This window comes from Dipodomys ordii, unplaced genomic scaffold (genome assembly GCF_000151885.1).
Source record: "Dipodomys ordii isolate 6190 unplaced genomic scaffold, Dord_2.0 Scaffold118, whole genome shotgun sequence".
NCBI lineage: Eukaryota > Metazoa > Chordata > Mammalia > Rodentia > Heteromyidae > Dipodomys > Dipodomys ordii.
In genome coordinates this window covers 335,888-353,604 of record NW_012267334.1, presented here as the reverse complement: position 1 = coordinate 353,604, position 17,717 = coordinate 335,888, and the positions used below count along the sequence as shown (strand labels likewise).

The window sequence follows — 17,717 nt, the reverse complement described above, 5'->3', positions numbered from 1 at the left end:
CACATGTGTTGGGCAGGCAGCAAGCACCAAGTGAGCTACCCATGCCATGTTTGGCCTAAGGTATCATGAAACCACACTGTGATTCTCGGTAGTTTCAGGTCCTCTTGGTTAAAGGGGAGGGAACATAGACCCCACTCTGGGGGAGATGTACCAGCATCATATTGCTAAGGAAAACATAGTGGGGTATGTATTCCCCTCCTCCCCCACCCTGTTTGAAAATGGGTGCTGGCTGCAAGAGCCTGAGGTGAAGGAAGGCAGAGGGTAGATAGCCTTGTCTTTGCAGAGAGGCCCAGTGAAGGGTTAAGCAGCAGATGGAAAGGGATTCTGTTCTGATGTTTTGAATTCTCTTAACTGATTTCTGGGGCCACTTTGGATATTAATTGTATCTTCCAAATTTAGAAACAAACTTTTTTTTTTTCTGCCACGGGGGTACAAAAAGACAAAAGAGAGAAAAGAAAATCTCAGATATTGAAAGGATTCATTCTTCTTCATCTCCGCCCTCTTTGGTAATTAGCTTGTGAAGCTGGTACGTAGAAATGCTTGAGATTGGGGTCAGCAGATATTTGTCTGCATCTCTAAGGCTGCTGGGCTGAAAATCCCTCTGTCTTTGGAGAACTATTTGTATCTCGTCCTTTCTTGTTCTCAAGGAGGAAGTTGTCTCTTACAGCTTTTCTAAAGCAGACAGGAGCCAGGACCAGAATTTGGTGGTTTTCTTGTATAGGTTAGAACCCAGACTCTACTCTGGGTACTGAGGGAGGCAAGCATTCTACCACTGAGCCACCTTCCCAGCCCTCTGGGTACAGAGGGATGCTTTCTAATTAAAGGAATCTTAGCTGACCATGCAGTATGTGTGGGGAAAAGACTCTTATTGTGAAAAGCCGAGGTCAGGCTTAGCCATAAAATCCTGAAGACAAGTTTAGAGGGAATGGAAGGTTCCTTTCCTTTACATCTGCACTTACTACCCTAGGGACATCCTTACAAGGTAGGTAGGTGATTAGTGAAAACTGGCTCCCAACACAAATGGCAAGATAGAAATAATATTGATGCCAAAGTGGAAAAGGTACATGTTCCATTCAAGAATGATTTTATTTGACCCTTCTTTCCCTCCTTCCCTGAAATATGAGAGCTATCCAGCCATGTTCTTTTGCTCTCCTAGTGAGTAATTTTATTTCTGCTTTCTTTATCTTATTTTTTTAATAAGTTTTTTTTTTTGGTTGGTTGTGGGGCTTGAACTCTGGGCTTGGGCACTGTCCCTGTGCTCTTCAGCTCAAGGGGAGCACTCTACCGATTGAGCCACAGCGCCACTTCAGGTGTACTAGTGGTTTATTGGAGATGAGAGTCTCATGGACTTTCCTGCCCAGGCTGGCTTTGAACCATGATCCTCAGATCTCAACCTCCTGTGTAGCTAGGATTACAGGCGTGAGCCACCGGCTCCCGGCTTTTAAGTAAGTTTTTTTTTATTGTGAAAATGTACGGAGGGTTTACAATCACAAGCAAGGTAATGAGTACATTTCTTATCAAATGTTGTTTTTCCCCTATCATCCCTTCCCTCCCACCTCCACAACTACATCCCCCCCCCCCCTTATTTCTGATTTCTTTTGAGCTGTACTTAAACTTAGGAGATTTGTAGCAGTTACAGTTGGCTTTCTTTGTACTAGCCTTGTATTCTGTAGTAGATGTGGAAATGATTTATGGATGCTTTCTGGGTAGAAGGAGGGAAATCATCTCTGAGATGGCATGGCTTCTAGGGATGGAGAGCCCAGCTTGCTAGGTCCTAGGGGTCAAAGGGGGATTGTGGCAGTGGCTTTGTCCAGGCAGGGCCTTGGTGCTGTCTCTTTTTTGCTCCAGGCTAGTGTTTTACCATTTGAGTCACAACTCTACTTTTTGATGGTTAATTGAAGATAAGAGTCTCATGGACTTTCCTGCCTGGTCTGGCTTTGAACCACAATCCTTGAATCTCAGCCTCCTGAGTAGCTAGGATTATAGGTGTGAGCCATTGATACCTGGCTTCTCTCCCCCACCCCCCCTTTTTTTTTTGTGCCCGCACTCAAGGCCCAATTGTCTTGCCTGGCTCTTTCATTGTGACTTGTGCTTTATCTTTGAGCCATATCTTTCACCTGGGTTTTTTGCTAATTACTTGAAGATAGAATCTCTTGGACTTTTCTGTCTAGGATGACTTCAAACCTTGATGCACCAATGTCAGCTAGGATTATAGATGTGAGTCATCAGTGTCTGGCTTACTTCTATTTTCTGGAAAGCCCTACCTAGCTATAGCACCAGACACCAGAGCAGACCTTGGAGTTGGCTTTGTGAAATGTAGAATTTGTGATCCATGCACCAAGTTTTTTTTTTTTTTTGCCAGTCCTGGGGGTTGAACTCAGGCCTAAGCACTGTCTCTGAGCTTCTTTTGCTCAAAGCTAGCATCTACTATTAGAGCCATAGCACCACTTCTGGTTTTGCTGTTTATGTGGTATTGAGGAATTGAACTTAGGGCTTTATGCATGCTAGGTGAGCACTCTACCACTAAACCACATTCCCAGCCCACCAAGAATTTTTTTTTTTGGGGGGTGGCTCAGTCACAGGGCTTGAACTCTGGGCCTGGGCGCTGTCCCTGAGCTCTTCAGCTCAAGGCGAGCGCTCTACCACTTGAGCCACAGCGCCACTTCTGGTTTTCTGATGGTTTACTGGAGATAGGAGTCTCATGGACTTTCCTGCCCGGGCTGGCTTTGAACCACGATGCTCAGATCTCAGCCTCCTGAGTAGCTAGGATGACAGGCGTGAGCCACCGGCGCTGGGCTCCAAGTTGATCCGGGTGGGCTACAGAACACCACTCCTGGTGCATGGGTCATGCTTGTCTTGAGAAGCCTCCTGCCTGCTCTTTGAACTGGGCTAGCCTAGTTTGTGTGCTACTGACCCTTGAGCTGACTAGTTGACTCCTCACACAACTGTGAAGACTTTTTGGGAGCAGTTTAAATTTCTGGTAACTAATTATTTTACTATCAGTCTTTTTTTTTTTTTTTCTTTTGGGTCCTGTTGTGGGGTCTGAACTCTGGGCCTGGGCGCTGTCCCTCAGCTCTTCAGCGCAAGGCGAGCGCTCTACCACTTAAGCTACAGCGCCACTTCCGGTTTTCTGATGGTTTACTGGAGATAGGAGTCTCACGGTCTCTCCTGCCCGGGCTGGCTTTGAACCGCGATCCTCAGATCTCATCCTCCTGAGTAGCTAGGATTACAGGCGTGAGCCAGCGGTGCCTGGCCCTAAGCCAGTTTTGAACTGTGATCCTCAGATATTAGCCTCCTGAGTAGCTAGGATTACAGGCGTGAGCCACCAGCGCCCGGCTTACCTGCGTTTTTCTTATCCAACTTGCCATTAGACATGTCTTGTGGGGGGCTTCTGTTACAGGAAATTGTACTCGAGAACTGAAATGCAATACTTGGTCACCTGTTGTTACTAGGTCCCTATAGAAGTCAGATCTCACCCCCTTTTTATTATTGTTGTTGTTATTGCCATACTGGGGCTTGAACTCAGGGCCTGGGCACTGTTCTTTAGCTTCTTTTTGCTTATGGCTAGCACTCTTACCACTAGAGTCACAGCTCCACTTCGGGCTTTTTCTGTTTATGTGGTACTGAGAAATTGAACCCATGGCTTCATGCATGCTAGGCAAGCACTCTACCACTAAGCCACATTCCCAACCCCTTTTATTGTTAATGTAAAGGCAATATGCAGAGGGGTTACAATTATAAGGAAGTGGTGGCTCAAGCCTGTAATTCTAGCTACAGGAGGCGAAGATCTGAGGATTATGGTTTGAAGCCAACTAGGGCAGGAAAGTTGGTAATTTATTTTTATTTTATTTTATTTTTGTTCTGTTGTGAGGCTTGAACTCTGGGCCTGGGCTCTGTCCCTCAGCTCTTCAGCTCAAAGCGATCACTCTGCCACTTGAGCTACTGCACCACTTCTGGTTTTCTGGTGGTTTGTTGGAGATAGAGTCTTATGGACTTTCCTGCTGGGGCTGGCTTTGAACCATGATCCTCAGATCTCAGCCTCTTGAGTAGCTAGGGTTACAGGAATGAGCCATTGGTGCCCACCTAAGTCTGTAAAACTTTTATCCAATAAATCACAGAAAAAGCTGGAAGTGGCGCTGTGGCTCAAGTGGTAGAGTGCTAGCCTTGAGCACAAGGGGGCTCAGAGACAGTGTGGAGGCCCAGAGTTCAAGCCCCATTATTAGCCAAAACAAAACAAAAAACAAATCCTCCCCTCTCCTCCCCTACCCTCCTGACCCCTCCCCTGCCCTCTCCTCCCCTTTCCTCCTTCCCCTCCCCTCCCCTTCCCTTCTTCCCTTTGCCTGTGGGTCGTGGGCTTGAAATCAGGGTCTGGGCACTTTCCCTGAGCTTTTTTTGCTCAAGGCTAGCACTCTACCACTTTGAGCCACAGCTCCATTTCTGGATTTCTGGTAGTTAATTGGAGATATGTCTTGTGGACTTTCTTACGTGGGCTGGCTTTATACCCCAGTGTTCAGTTCTCAGCCTCCAGAGTAGCTAGGATTATAGGCATGCCCTACCAGTACCCAGCCAGCAAGAGTACATTTCTTTTTCTTCTCCTTTTTTTTTTTTTTTTTTTAATGGTCTGGGCCTGAGCTCTGTCCCTTTGTGTCAAGTCTAGAATCCTACCACCTGAGCCACAGTCCCACTTCTAGCTTTTTTTTGTTCGTTGCAGGGCTTTAACTCTGGGCCTGAGCGCTGTCCCTCAGCTCTTCAGCTCAAGGCAAGCAAGCGCTCTACCACTTGAGCTACAGTGCCACTTCACTTCTAGCTTTTTATGAATAGTTTATTGGAGCTAAGAGTCTCATGGACTTCCCTGCCTGAGCTGGCTTTGAACCAACCCACAATCCACATGTCTCAGCCTCCTGAGTAGCTAGGATGACAGGGGTGAGCCACTGGTGCCTGGCCAAGATTACATTTCTTTTTGGACAACGTCACCCATTCCCTTGTTCTCCCCTTCCTTCCAGACCTTCTTTTATATGACTTCCTGTTTACTGGCAGAAGCTGTGTTGGTCAGTTTTTGCTTGTTGTGACAAATGACTGAGAAAACCAACTTATAGGAGGAAGATCTGCTTTGGCTCACATTTGGAAGTGAGCCATATCAGATATGTCAGATTTCTAATGATACAGGAGACATGTGAATACAAATTTATTATTAAGAATCCTGTCCTGAGCTACAGGTTAGATAAACAGTTCTGTGAGTGGCAAACCTTCCTCCAGGAGGCGACCATTTTGTTCTTGGGTAGATTACCGGACATGTATTAGGTGGTGAGGTTTGTCACTGATTTTTAGACAAGTCTGCCCCTGATGCACCCAAGTTGCTGACTTTTTAAATTTTTTTCCTAGCAGGCAGTTCCGGCCAAGGGGGAGACTAAGCAAGAGTGTTGCATGAAAACAGAGCTGCTAAGAGAAGGTAAGGGTCAGTTTACTTAGACAAGAAAGGTAACTTTCCTGTATGCAACTGCTCACATTCTTAAATAGATAGATATGCATATACACACATACAGACACACAAAATGTCTGCTACAAAGGGAAAAGATTGAGTATGAAAAACAAAACCCTGCATATCCTCATCTTGTAGTATTCCAAAAAGAAAAATTTGAGTGAGTGTATGAATGTTTGTAGAATCTATACTTACATCACTGAAAACTGGAAGCTGCTCAGGCCTTGTCTGATAACATACTAGATAAATTGAGATGCCTGCACCTGGTGGAGTGGTAGAAAAACAGCATGGTTCATACAATGACCTGGATGATATTTTTTTTTCAACTATTTATTTATTTTGGCCGGTCATGGAGCGTGAACTCTGGGCCTGGGTGCTGTCCCTCAGCTCTTCAGCTCAAGGCTAGCGCTCTACCACTTGAGCCGCAGCGCCACTTCCGGCTTTTTTCTTTTTGCTTATGTGGTGCTGAGGAATCAAACCCAGGGCCTCATGCATGCAAGGCAAGCACTCTACCACTGAGCCACCTTCCCAGCCAACCTGGATGATTTTTTTTTGTGTGTTTTTGGTCAGTCATAGATCTTGGACTCTGAGGGTGAGCACTGACCCTGAGCTTTTTGCTCAAGGCTAGAGTTCTGCCACTTGAGCTTCAGCTCTTATAGTTTTTTTGGTGGTTAATTGGAGAGAAGAGACTCATGGACTTTCCTGCCTAGGCTGGCTTCAAACCATGGTCCTTAGATCTCAGCCTCCTGAGTAGCTAGGATTGCAGGTGTGAGCCACCAGTGACTACGACATGGATGCACTTTAAGTGTGCTTTGGTAAGAAAAGAGCCAGGTTCCAAAGGCCACATGCTGTGTGACTCCGTTCATATGTCATTCTGGAGAAAGTAAACTAGAAGCTCAGAGGGAAGGATGTTGAAAAGGGGTATCTAACAGAGGTATGCAATATGAGGAGAGATTGAAGAGCTGTTCTCTAAGAGGTTAGGGGGAATGCCTAGCATATTTTTAGATGTGCCTGAAGAGCATATACCAAGTGTCTATACTCTGTGTCCAATGTGGCCACCTCTGCAGGAGCTCGTCATAAGATTTTGAAGGTGTGTGTTTTTTATAACCCTTTAAGGCATGCAGCTACAGGAGTAGCTCAGACTCTGGTCCTGTGGGAGGCTCTGAATCAGGTCTTCTTTTACTAGACAGGCTATTGGCAATTGGCTGCATTATGCCCTTTCCCAGAGCAGAGTCTCTGTGTGTGCCTGTTCAGACCTCACTTAGCCCACTGGTCCCTTGACGTCTCGTTCCTGATGCACTATGGTGACTTTGCTCTCTCTATTGCCAGCTCTGAGGCTGGCAACTGTTTATTCCATAGGCTTTTACCCTTTTGGTAGAGTTACTGTATGTATAAGGTGCCGGGAGTGCATACCCGACCGTCTTGCCTGGTGCTTTTCCTTCCTCACTTACGACTCTGAGCCAAGCCTGGAATCCTTAGGAGTCCTACGCTCTTTATACAGTGGATTATCTTATATCCAATTAACCACCAGAAAACTGGAAGTAGCTGTGACTCAAAGTTGTAGAGCGCTAGACTTGAGCAAGAGCTTAGGGACCAAGCCCAGGTCCTGAGTTCATGACCTACCCATTCCCCCTCAAAACCAACCAACAAACATGAATTTTCCTGCTCTGGCTGCCTTCAAACCCCTAGCCTCAGATCTCAGCCTCCTCAGTAGCTAGGATCACAGGTGTGAGCCTGGCCTGATTTTTTCCCTCCCTCCCTCCCTCCCTCCCTCCCTCCTTTCCTTCCTTTTTTTTTTGTCAATCATGGGGATTGAACTCTGGGCCTGTGCCTTGTCCTTGTGCTCTTCAGCTCAAAGTGAGCGCTCTACCACTTGAGCCACAGCGCCACATCCAGTTTTCTAGTACTTTATTGGAGATAAGAGTCTCATGGACTTTCCTGCCTGGGCTGGCTTTGAACCATGATCCTCAGATCTCAGTCTCTTGAGTAGCTAGGATTACAGGCATGAGCCACCGGCGCCCGGCTTCTTCCTTTTCTTTTCTTTTTTTGTGGAAGGAAAATGGTTTATTGAAAGCTGGGCCTGAAGAAGACAGGAGACTAGAATTTCTTATCTCAAGGAATTTCAGTGCACAAAGAACTTTTAAAAGAGAAAGAAGGCTATATTAATATTTTTTTGATGCTGCCCTTTGAAACACAGATGTTCATTTAGACATCAAAAATAATTTTATTTTGGTGAATTCTGGTTATCTTTTTTTTTTTTTGACTTCTAATGCTTTTGGTTTAATATGTAAGAAACTTACTTAGTAGACAATCAAAGACTTATGCCTACTTTTTCTTTGTGTAGATTTTTTTTTTTTTGGTTGGTTATAGGGCTTGAACTCTGGGTCTGGCTGCTGTCCCTCAGCTCTTCTACTTAAGGCAAGCACTCTACTTCTTTTTTTTTTTAATTTTTTTTTATTGTTAAAATACTGTACAGAGGAGTTACATGGGAAGAATAATGAGTACATTTCTTATCAAGCATTGTTGCCTCCTCCTTTGTTTCCCCTTCCTATCCCTTAAGCACTCTACTTCTTGAGCCACAGCTCCCTCCTGGTTTCCTGATGGTTTATTGGAGATAAGATTCTCATGGACTTTCCTGCCTGGGCTGGCTTTGAACTGTGATCCTCAGATCTCAGCCTCCTGAGTAGCTAGGATGATAGGCATGAGCCACCGGTGCCTAGCTCTTTTTTTTTTTTTTTTGGGTCCAGTTGTGGGCCTGAACTCTGGGCCTGGGCGCTGTCCCTCAGCTATTCACCTCAAGGCTAGTTCTGGTATGCAATAGGTAATTAAAATTAATTTCCCTTCTGAGTCTTTCTTTTTTAAACTATTTAATTCTTTTAAAAAATTAAGGACTGGGCTGGAAAGGGGGCTCTGGTAGAGTGCTTGCCTTGCATACATGGCACCCTAGGTTCGATTCCTCAGTACCACATAAGCAGACAAAGCTGGAAGTGGCTCTGTTACTCAAGTGGTAGAGCTTTAGCCTTGAATTGAAGAGCTGAGGGACAGCGTCCAGGCTCAGAGTTCAGGCCCCGTGACTGGCCAAAATAAATAAATAGTTGAAGATTGTATACTTTTTTTTGTTTTTTTAGTATTTTCATTAGCTTATATTAGTCATGTGGGGAGTTTGCTACATCTACATACAAGTTTACACCGTTTTACAATCAATCTCACCCCTCTGTTACTCCTCCTTTCTTCCCCTCTGCAAAAATTCAGCCCCCAACAGGTTTCCTTGCTCCATTTTTATAGTTGCAAGTAATTTATTTAAACAATTTTCAACCTCTTTCATCCTGCTCACAAGCCCACCTCCTGCTAATTCCCACTATTCACAGTATTTATTTCCCTCAACCCTACTAACCAACCTCTTGCATCAAGTTTCACTATGCTGCTCTCAAATATACTTAGAAATGTATTTCAAATATTCCTTCTCTCCATCCCTTTCTCTCTTCCTCTTATCTGTCTTTCAATTTTTCTCTCTTGTTCTCTCCTCCATTCCTTTCTTTTCCTTTCCTTTCCTTTCCTTTCCTTCATCCTTTCCTTCATCCTTTCCTTCATCCTTTCCTTTATCCTTTCCTTTTTTTCTTTATCCTATCTGTCCGTTCATCTGTCCTTTGGATAGAACTCAGGGCCCGGGCACTGTCTTTGAGCTTTCTGCTCAAGAATAGCACTTTACCACTTGAGACACAGCTCCACTTCAGGCTTTTTGATGATTAATGGGAGGTAAGAGTCTCATGGATTTTCCTGCTTGGGCTGCTGAGAAAAACTTTGTTTAACCAAAGTGTGTTGCTTGGCTCTTTAACTTGCTTTGTGATACAGAAGGATTTTGGAAGTGTAAGGTTTTGTCTTAAACTGATTTCTTTTCAAGATGGAATTACAGTATACCTCAGATTGTACAAGAAATAGCAGAGGGTACTCGGTATATTTTGAGATTACTTGTGTACTGTTAATCTTATCTCAAAGTAACTTTAGGTAAATACATTTTACCCACTCAAACTAGCCAATCATGAGCAGATTACATTTTACCTTGTTCAGAGTAGTCAATCATGAACAGATTGAACCTTAGCTCAACCAGTCCAGCTAGGGATAAAGAGGGGTGCAGCCTGCCTGCTCTATGTGCTTGCTTGCCTGCCAGATTTCGGCTGGTGGCACACCCTCCTGCAGAAATGGACTTTGCCTTGCGGAGACAATTCTTTATTTTTGTATTTATTGTTGTGACTCCAGTGGGTCTTATAACACTGAACCTGTCCACAATCCTCAGATTTCAGCCTCTTGCATCCAAGGATTACAGGTATTAGCCACTGTGCCTAGTTCAGTCTTACTCCTTTACTCCTCATCCCCTATGGATGATCAACTTGTGTTGAATTTCTCTGTGCTGTTCTTATATAACGTGTTATATAGTTACACACCCTCTTTTTGTCACCCTCTCCTCTCCTTTTCTTCCTGAGTAGTCTCATCTCCTGAATAGATTCATGTTCTATTTAACCATGTAAGAAATTAGATGTGGGTATATATTCGTGTGTGTGTGTGTGTGTGTGTGTGTGTGTGTGTGTCCATAAATGTCTTTTAGGTTTAAGTTCTACATATAAGTGAAAACATATATTTGTTTTTTGAGCTTGTCTTGTCTCACTCAGTATGGTATCCTCTGATTGTATTCATTTTCCTGTTTTATTTTCCTTTATAACTGTGTAATATTTCATATTGTATGTGTATGTGTATCACATCTTTATCCATTCATCTGTTGTTGAGTAACTACCTAGTTTTATTCTGTTGTTTGGCTATTAGGAACATTATTGTGATAAACATGGATTTGAATGAAGGTTTCTTTCTTTTTTTTTTTCTTTTTCTTTTTTTGTTTGTCATGGAGCTTGAACTCTGAGCCTGGGTGCTGTCCCTGCGTTCTTCAGCTTAAAGCCAGTGCTCCACCACTTGAGCCACAGCATCACTGCTGGTTTTCTGGTAGTTAATTGGAGATAAGAATGTCACAGACTTTCCTGCCCAGGCTGACTTTGAACTATGATCCTCAGATCTCAGCCTCCTGAGTTGCTAGGATTATAGGTGTGAGCCATTGGCAGCCAGCTTACAGGTATCTTTTTGATGTATGGATTTACTATCCTTTTGATATATGCCCAATAGTGGTATGGAGAGGTTATAATGAATCTCCTTTTTGGTTTTTGAGGAATCCCTACTCTTTTCTACAGAGGCTGCAGTAATTGTTATTCCCACCTATGGTGTATGAGGGATCTTCTTTCCTGCATCCTCTTGAACATTTGTTGCTATTTGCTTTCGTGATTGTTACCACTCTGAGTGGGGTGAGATGGAATCTTAGAGAAAGTTTGATTTGTATCTCCTTTGAGACTGTTGCTGAGTACATTTTCATGTATCTACTGTCATTTGTATTTCTTCTTGTGAGTTCTCTGTTCAGTTCACTTGACTATTTGTAGATAGGACTGCTTGTTCTCTTGCAGTTTAATTTTTCCAGTTCTCTGTGTATTCTGGATATTAATCCTTCATCTGTTGAGTAGTTAGTAAAGGTTTCTTTCCCCATCCTATGGGTTGTTTCTGGTTCTGGTGATTGTTTCTTTAGCTGTGCAAACACTTTTTTGGTATAGTCCTATTTGTCAATTCTTGCTTCCGTCCCCTGGGCATCTAGAGTCCTATTCAGGAAAAAACTGCATCTTTCATAGTTTGTTTTTCTACATTTTCCTATAGTAGATTTAAAGTTTTGGGTCTTATTTGAGCAATTTGATCCAGCTGGAGTTGGTTTTCATACACAATAATTGATTGAGGTCCAGTTTCAGTCTCTTGCAGTTTTCCCAGCACCATTTGTTGAAGTGGGTGTCTATTCTCTATAGTATGTTCTTGGCTCATTTGTCAAAAATTAATTGGCTCTTTTTTGAGGGGTGGGGGTAGGGTCCGGTTGTGGGGCCTGAACTCTGGGCCTGGCGCTGTCCCTCAGTTCTTTAGCTCAAGACTAGCACTCTATCACTTGAGCCACAGTGCCACTTCCAGCTTTTTTTTTTTCCTGCTTATGTGGTGCTGAGGAATTGAACCCAGAGCCTCAGGCATGCAAGGCAAGTGCTCTACCACTGAGCCACCTTCCCAGCCCTTAATTGGCTCTTAATATACAAATTTAATGCAAAACCCATCCAAGTACCAGTATCATTCTTCACAGAATTACCAAAACCAACGCCAAAGATCATATGAAGGCAGAAAGCTATCCTTAAGTGAAAAGAACACCACTGGAGGTATCACAGTATCAGATTTTAAGTTATACTACAGAACTATAATAATGAAAATAATCATGCTATTGGCACAAAAACTGACCTGAAGATCGATTAAAGAGTATAAAGTATTCAGAAACATAACCATACATTTGTATCTTTTTTTTTTGGTGATGGGTCTTGAATTGTGGTGCTGTCTCTCACCTCTTCAGCTCCAGGTTAGCGCTCTACTGCTTGAGCCATGGCACCACTTCCGGCTTTTTCTGCTTATGTGGTGCTGAGGAATCGAACCCAGGGGTTCATGCATGCACGGCAAGCACTCTACCACTGAGCCACCTTCTCAGCCCTTGTATCATATTTTTATTGAATTTTCTTTGTTTTGTTGGAGAATCTTCTTTGTTTTGTTAGCTCCTGCTAAATCCCCTATCTTTCTGCCTTTGCTTTTGGGTGCTATTATTATTATTATAGGAATGAATTACCCTGTCCAACTTTTCTTACTAACTTCTTTTATTTTTTGGTCAATCATGGGGCTTGAACTCTTGAGTCTGGGCACTGTCTCTCAGCTCTTCAGCTTAAGGCCAGTGCTCTACCATTTGAGCCACAGACTCCTGAGTGGCTAGGATTACAAGTTTGACCCACCAGTGCCCAGCCAAACTTGTAATTTTGTTATGAGGTGGGCTGCCAGAGAGGACCACATGGACACGGAGTATGATCAAAGGAAAGTCTTTATTAGCTGGCTGGCGACTACACTAGATCAGTGGTCCCCAAATGCAGTGCTGAGCCATTTTTTAGGGCTCTCTTTATGTAGAAAATCTACATTTTTGTTTGCTCAGGGGTGAAAAGTCCCTAGCGGTTCTTTCCTGCAGGTGCAAGCCAAGACGGAAATTACAGAAGCAAAACAAAGCTTCAAGCAAGCATGATCTGTTTCTATGGTATGTTTCTAGGGTACACTGAGCACTTTTTTTTTTTTTTTGCCAGTCCTGGAGCTTGAACTCTGGGCCTGGGCACTGTCCCTCAGCTCTTCAGCTCAAGGCTAGCATTCTACCACTTGAGCCACAGTGCCACTACCGGCTTTTTTTCGTTTTGCTTATGTGGTGCTGGGGAATCGAACCCAGGGCCTCATGCATGCAAGGCAAGCACTCTACCACTGAGCCACCTTCTCAGCCCCATCCCGGAGCTTCTTTTGTTCAAGGCTAGTGCTCTACAACATGGACCACGGCATCACTTCTGGCTATTTCTGTTTATGTGGTACCGAGGAATCGAAGCCAGGTATTCATGCATGCTAGACAAGCACTCTACCACTGAGCCACATTCCCAGCCCCAGTTAGCTGGTGGTACTTTTAAAATAGAGTAACTCTATCATAATTGTGGTCAAAAAATATAATCTCTCTAGCTGCAGTAATTTTAAATTTATTGAGACTTACCTCATGACCCGTCAAAATGACTATCTGTTGATATTGGTAGAGATACCAATGGTGGTAGGTCTGGTCAAGTTGGTTAGTGGTATAGGTCAATCCCTTGTACCCTAGCTGAGTAGCGTCTGGAGACTTATGTGGCATTTATGTTTGAGAAGTATTGAAATCATAGTTGGGGAATATTGAATTTCCATAAGCAAGTACTCCTTTTTGGTAGGGGGAGGCATGAGGCTTGAACTCTAGGCCTGGGCGCTGTCCCTCAGCTCTTTAGCTCAAGGCTAGTGCTCTACCACTTGAGCCACAGCACCACTTCCAGTTTTCTAGTGGTTTATTGGAGATAAGAGTCTTACAGTCTTTACTGTCCGGGTTGGCTTTGAACTGTGATTCTCAGCTCTCATCAGCCTTCTAGTGCCTGGCTTATGATTCTTGTATTTTAAGATTCTATCTTCATCACGAAATGACATCCTAGTGATTGAACTCAGGGCGTGGGCACTGTCCCTGAGTTCTTTTCTTTTGCTCAAGGCTAGCATTCTACCACTTGAACCATAGCTCCACTTTCCAACTTTTTTTTTGTTTGTGCTTAGTTGACTTTCTTGGCCAGCCTGGCTTTGAACCATGGTCCTAAGATCTCATCCTCCTGAGTAGTAGGAATACAGGAGTAGTAATTTTTTTTTGCGGGGGGGTCCGGTCATGGGGCCTGAACTCTGGGCCTGGGCACTGTCCCCCAGCTCTTCAGCTCAAGGCTAGCGCTCTACCACTTGAGCCACAGTGCTACTTCTGATTTTCTGGTGTCTAATTGGAGATAAGAGTCTAATGGACTTTCCTTCCCAGGCTGGCTTTGAACGGTGATCCTCAGATCTCAGCCTCCTGAGTTATTAGGATTATAGGTATGAGCTACTGGCACCTGGCCCAGTTTATACTTTTATATTTCTCTAATTTACACTTCACCTAACGCTGAGATGACAGGTATGTATATGTGTGTACCTAGCTCCATACCCAGATTTTTATTGAGTTAGGGTCTTGTGAACATTTTACCCAGGCTGGTCTCAAACTGAGATCCGTTTGATCTCCGCTTCCCAAGAACCTTGTATTATAGGTGCAAATCATTATTCCAGGCTCTGAATTATTTTTCAATTAGGATTTTGCTAATATGTTGCTCTGTCTAATCTCCTGTGTCTGCGTTCTGGGATTACAGATGTGTATCACCATTCACAGCTATATTACCTTTGCATCTTTTTTTCTGCCTTGTTGAGTAAAGCAGTTACTTACATCTAGGTATTATACCCCTTACTAGCTTTAGCAATTGCTGTTGTATCATTTTACATTGCTAGCCTGTCTATTTATGCTCTTGTGAAACAGAGTCTATAATTCCTACTTAACTTGAGTTTTCTTTTTCTTGCTGTGATTTCATTATTTTTATGTTTTATGAATTTCTCCATTTATGGATCATGTCTGTTCCTTTTCATTTTTTTCTATGAATTTTGAGGTCTCCAGACTATCCTGGGTAGTGCATACTGTCTGCAAAGGTTGGCATGTGTGCACTTCATCTCATGGCTGCTTCCTGTGGGCCTAGATGACGGGCCTTTGACCTTTGTGCTCAGTTCTTATCACCTGTGCTGAGACCAGAGCTAACTTTGTCTGGATTTAGGCTAGGCATTGTGGTATTTTCTCTGTACCAGTAGTTTGTTTCCTTTTCTTTTACTATTCTTTTTCATGGGGTACTTTTTATTTGTGGTAATTTATTCTTCCTGATAGATTTTATATTAATGCCATAGAGTTCCTCAAGATACTAATTAAAATTCTGATTAGAATATCACTGGTTTATGGATTGATTTTGAAGGGACTTAACATCTTTGTGATTTTTGTCATCCCATTCCAGGGCAGGAAATATCCTTAACCTCTTTTTTCTTTCTGCTCATAGGCTTTACACAAATTTGGTTGATTTAAAAGAAATTGTCCTTGTGTAGCTGAGTGCCAGTGGCTTCTGCCTGTAATCCTAGTTATGCAGGACATTGAGATCTGAGGATCATGGTTTCAAAGAAACCCCAATTAGCCATTAAATGCTGGAAGTGGAACTATGGCTAAGTGGTAGTGTTAGCCTTGAGCAAAAAAGTTCAGGAACAACACCTAGGTCCTGAGTTCAAGCCCACAGACAAAAAAGATTTTTGTGTTTGAAAAAAATTTTTTTCTTTTGGTGGTCATGGGGCTTGAACTCCGGGCTTGGGCACTGTTGCTCAGTTCTTCAGCTCAAGGTGAGCGCTCTACCACTTAAGCTGCACCACCACTTCTGGTTTTTGGGTGGTTAATTGGAGATAAGGGTCTCACAGATTTCCCTGGCTTTGAACTGCGATCCTCAAACACACACATACACACACATGCACGCGCACGCACACACACACACACACACAGATAGTAAGTGCAATGCAAGTTAAGCTAGGTGGTAAGAGTTGAGCACTTGGCAGAAGCTCTTCCTGCCTGGTAAGTTTTCTGCATCAGCATGAATGGGTTGAGCCCACGTAATATGCATGGCTTGCTGTGACTCTCCTGGACCAAAGTTCTGAGTTATCCAGAGTGTGGCTTTCAAAAGAAGGACATACAGGAGTGGCTCAAATGTTGGGGGGCAGGGATGGGGTGGGGAGGGGAGAGAGAGAGGAGAGAATGTAGATCCTGGATGGACTGAAACCTGACCCTCTTTTTCCTGTGTCCTGTTTGTTCCTGTGAAGCTGCTTCTGGAGCTTTGCTTTATTATCTCTAGCTCTCAGGCATTTCTTATAAGACATGTTTAAGAAATAACCTTGAGTTCATGTGTTTGAATCTAAGTGTTGATTTGTCTGTGAAGTAATACATGGATTTCTGTAGGTAGGATGACCCTTTCTCCATTCACAGATACACCCATGGCTGCCGATGAGGCTTCCACAGAGAAACAGGCGGGAGAGGCCCCTGCAGCTGCAGATGGTGAAACCAATGGGTCTTTTGAAAAAAGCAGTGACACTAGTCACCTAAATGTGGCCAAACATACTCAGGAGAACGCAAGAGCCAGCCCACAGGACAGCAACAACAGAGCACCCCGGATTTCGGAAAATGGGGTTTCAGAAAGGGACATAGAAGTGGAGAAGCAAAACCATGTCACAGCTGATGACTTGATGCAGACTTCTGTAATTGGAAGCAATGGATATTTCTTAAATAAACCAGCTCTGCAAGGGCAGCCTTTGAGGACTCCAAACACTCTAGCCTCATCTCTTCCTGGCCATGCTGCAAAAACCCTTCCTGGAGGGGCCAGTAAAGGCAGGACTTCAAGTGGGCTTCTTCAGACGCCAGCTGCAGCACCAGCTGTGCCTGGGGCAGGGAGTGCTGATACCGAGGACCGGAAGCCTGCTGCCCCTGCCAGTGACGTCCGGATTCACAGGGCACGCAAAACAATGCCGAAGTCCGTCCTGGGCCTGGTAATTTTGTGTCTTGATGTTCTTTTCTTCTTCCTCTTTTCAGTGAAAGCAACTGGAGTTTTGTGCATTAAGGAGAAAAGCTAATGAATGGAAGTGAACATTTGGAAGGTGGTCACCTACAGGTTACTGAGTAGTTAGGACATACTACTAATACTTCATATATGAGTGACAAAGCCAGATGACACCTTCCCCACCCTCTCTCCTGGAGGCTTCTCTTGCCCAGTGAAGATGTGTTGGGTTCTCTTAGGGGGACAACCTCTGCTGTTGCCATTTCTTGCAGAGACATGCATGGGCATGTAGTTGGTTAGGTTCATAGTGTGGCAGAAGTCTGATGGCAGGGAGTACAGCACACTGTGCCAGGCTCAGGGTGACGGAGAGCAGAGAGTACTCTGTTCTGTGTTTAGCACAAGTGGTGCTTCCTGCTTAACACCTGGTCTGCTGGGCCTTGTCACTAACTCTTACATGCTATGTTCATGATACTTTTTTTTTTTTCAAAATGTCCATAGTGTAGTTGTTTTGTTCCTTGGTATTAATTTAGCTGGGATGATTCTGGGTTTATGATTGTATTCCCTCAGGATTTCTGGTATCTGGCATTGTTGTTGACATTCTAAAGTAGTCTTGCCCTTTATGTGTAGACTACCTGTAGTATTTTTCTACATCCTTCAGTGATCTTTGTTCCAGACCTTTCTCCCAGGGACCCTGCCAAGCCTGAAGATTTGTTTCATTATCTCCAGGGATGAGCAAGATATAATTGTCTTTTCCTTTTTTCATAGAACTCCTTTTAGGTAGACACTGGGTCTTCTGACTCTCTAGACAGTATCTTATCTGGTTTTTGCCTTTAGCCCTTTATGTCCTTCTGTTTATTCTGTGTATTGATATCTTTTAGGTTTATTTTTGGTTAGTTCTTTTGTGTGTGTATACCTGTGTGCATATGCACATGAACATACAGGCTTGAACTCAGGGCCTGGGTGCTGTCCCTTAGGTTTTTTTTTTTTTTTTCAAAAATTTATTTATTTATTTATTATTATTATTTTTGTTTTTTTGGTTCCGGTTGCGGGGCCTGAACTCTGGGCCTGGGCGCTGTCCCTCAGCTCTTCAGCTCAAGGCTAGCGCTCTACCACTT

At 43.7% G+C, this 17,717-nt stretch overlaps 1 protein-coding gene across 3 annotated transcripts in view; it reads left to right on the top strand.

Moving 5' to 3' along the window:
• Positions 1-5,386: 5,386 nt before the first annotated feature.
• Positions 5,387-17,717, top strand: part of Ehmt1 (euchromatic histone-lysine N-methyltransferase 1) — a 105,383-nt gene continuing 93,052 nt past the window's right edge. For all 3 annotated transcript variants that reach the window (XM_013029447.1, XM_013029448.1, XM_013029446.1), the window contains exons 1-2: positions 5,387-5,449; positions 16,038-16,594. In XM_013029447.1, the coding sequence (XP_012884901.1) occupies positions 5,425-5,449; positions 16,038-16,594 (582 nt within the window). In that variant the 5' untranslated portion in view covers positions 5,387-5,424. The remainder of the gene's footprint in view (positions 5,450-16,037; positions 16,595-17,717) is intronic.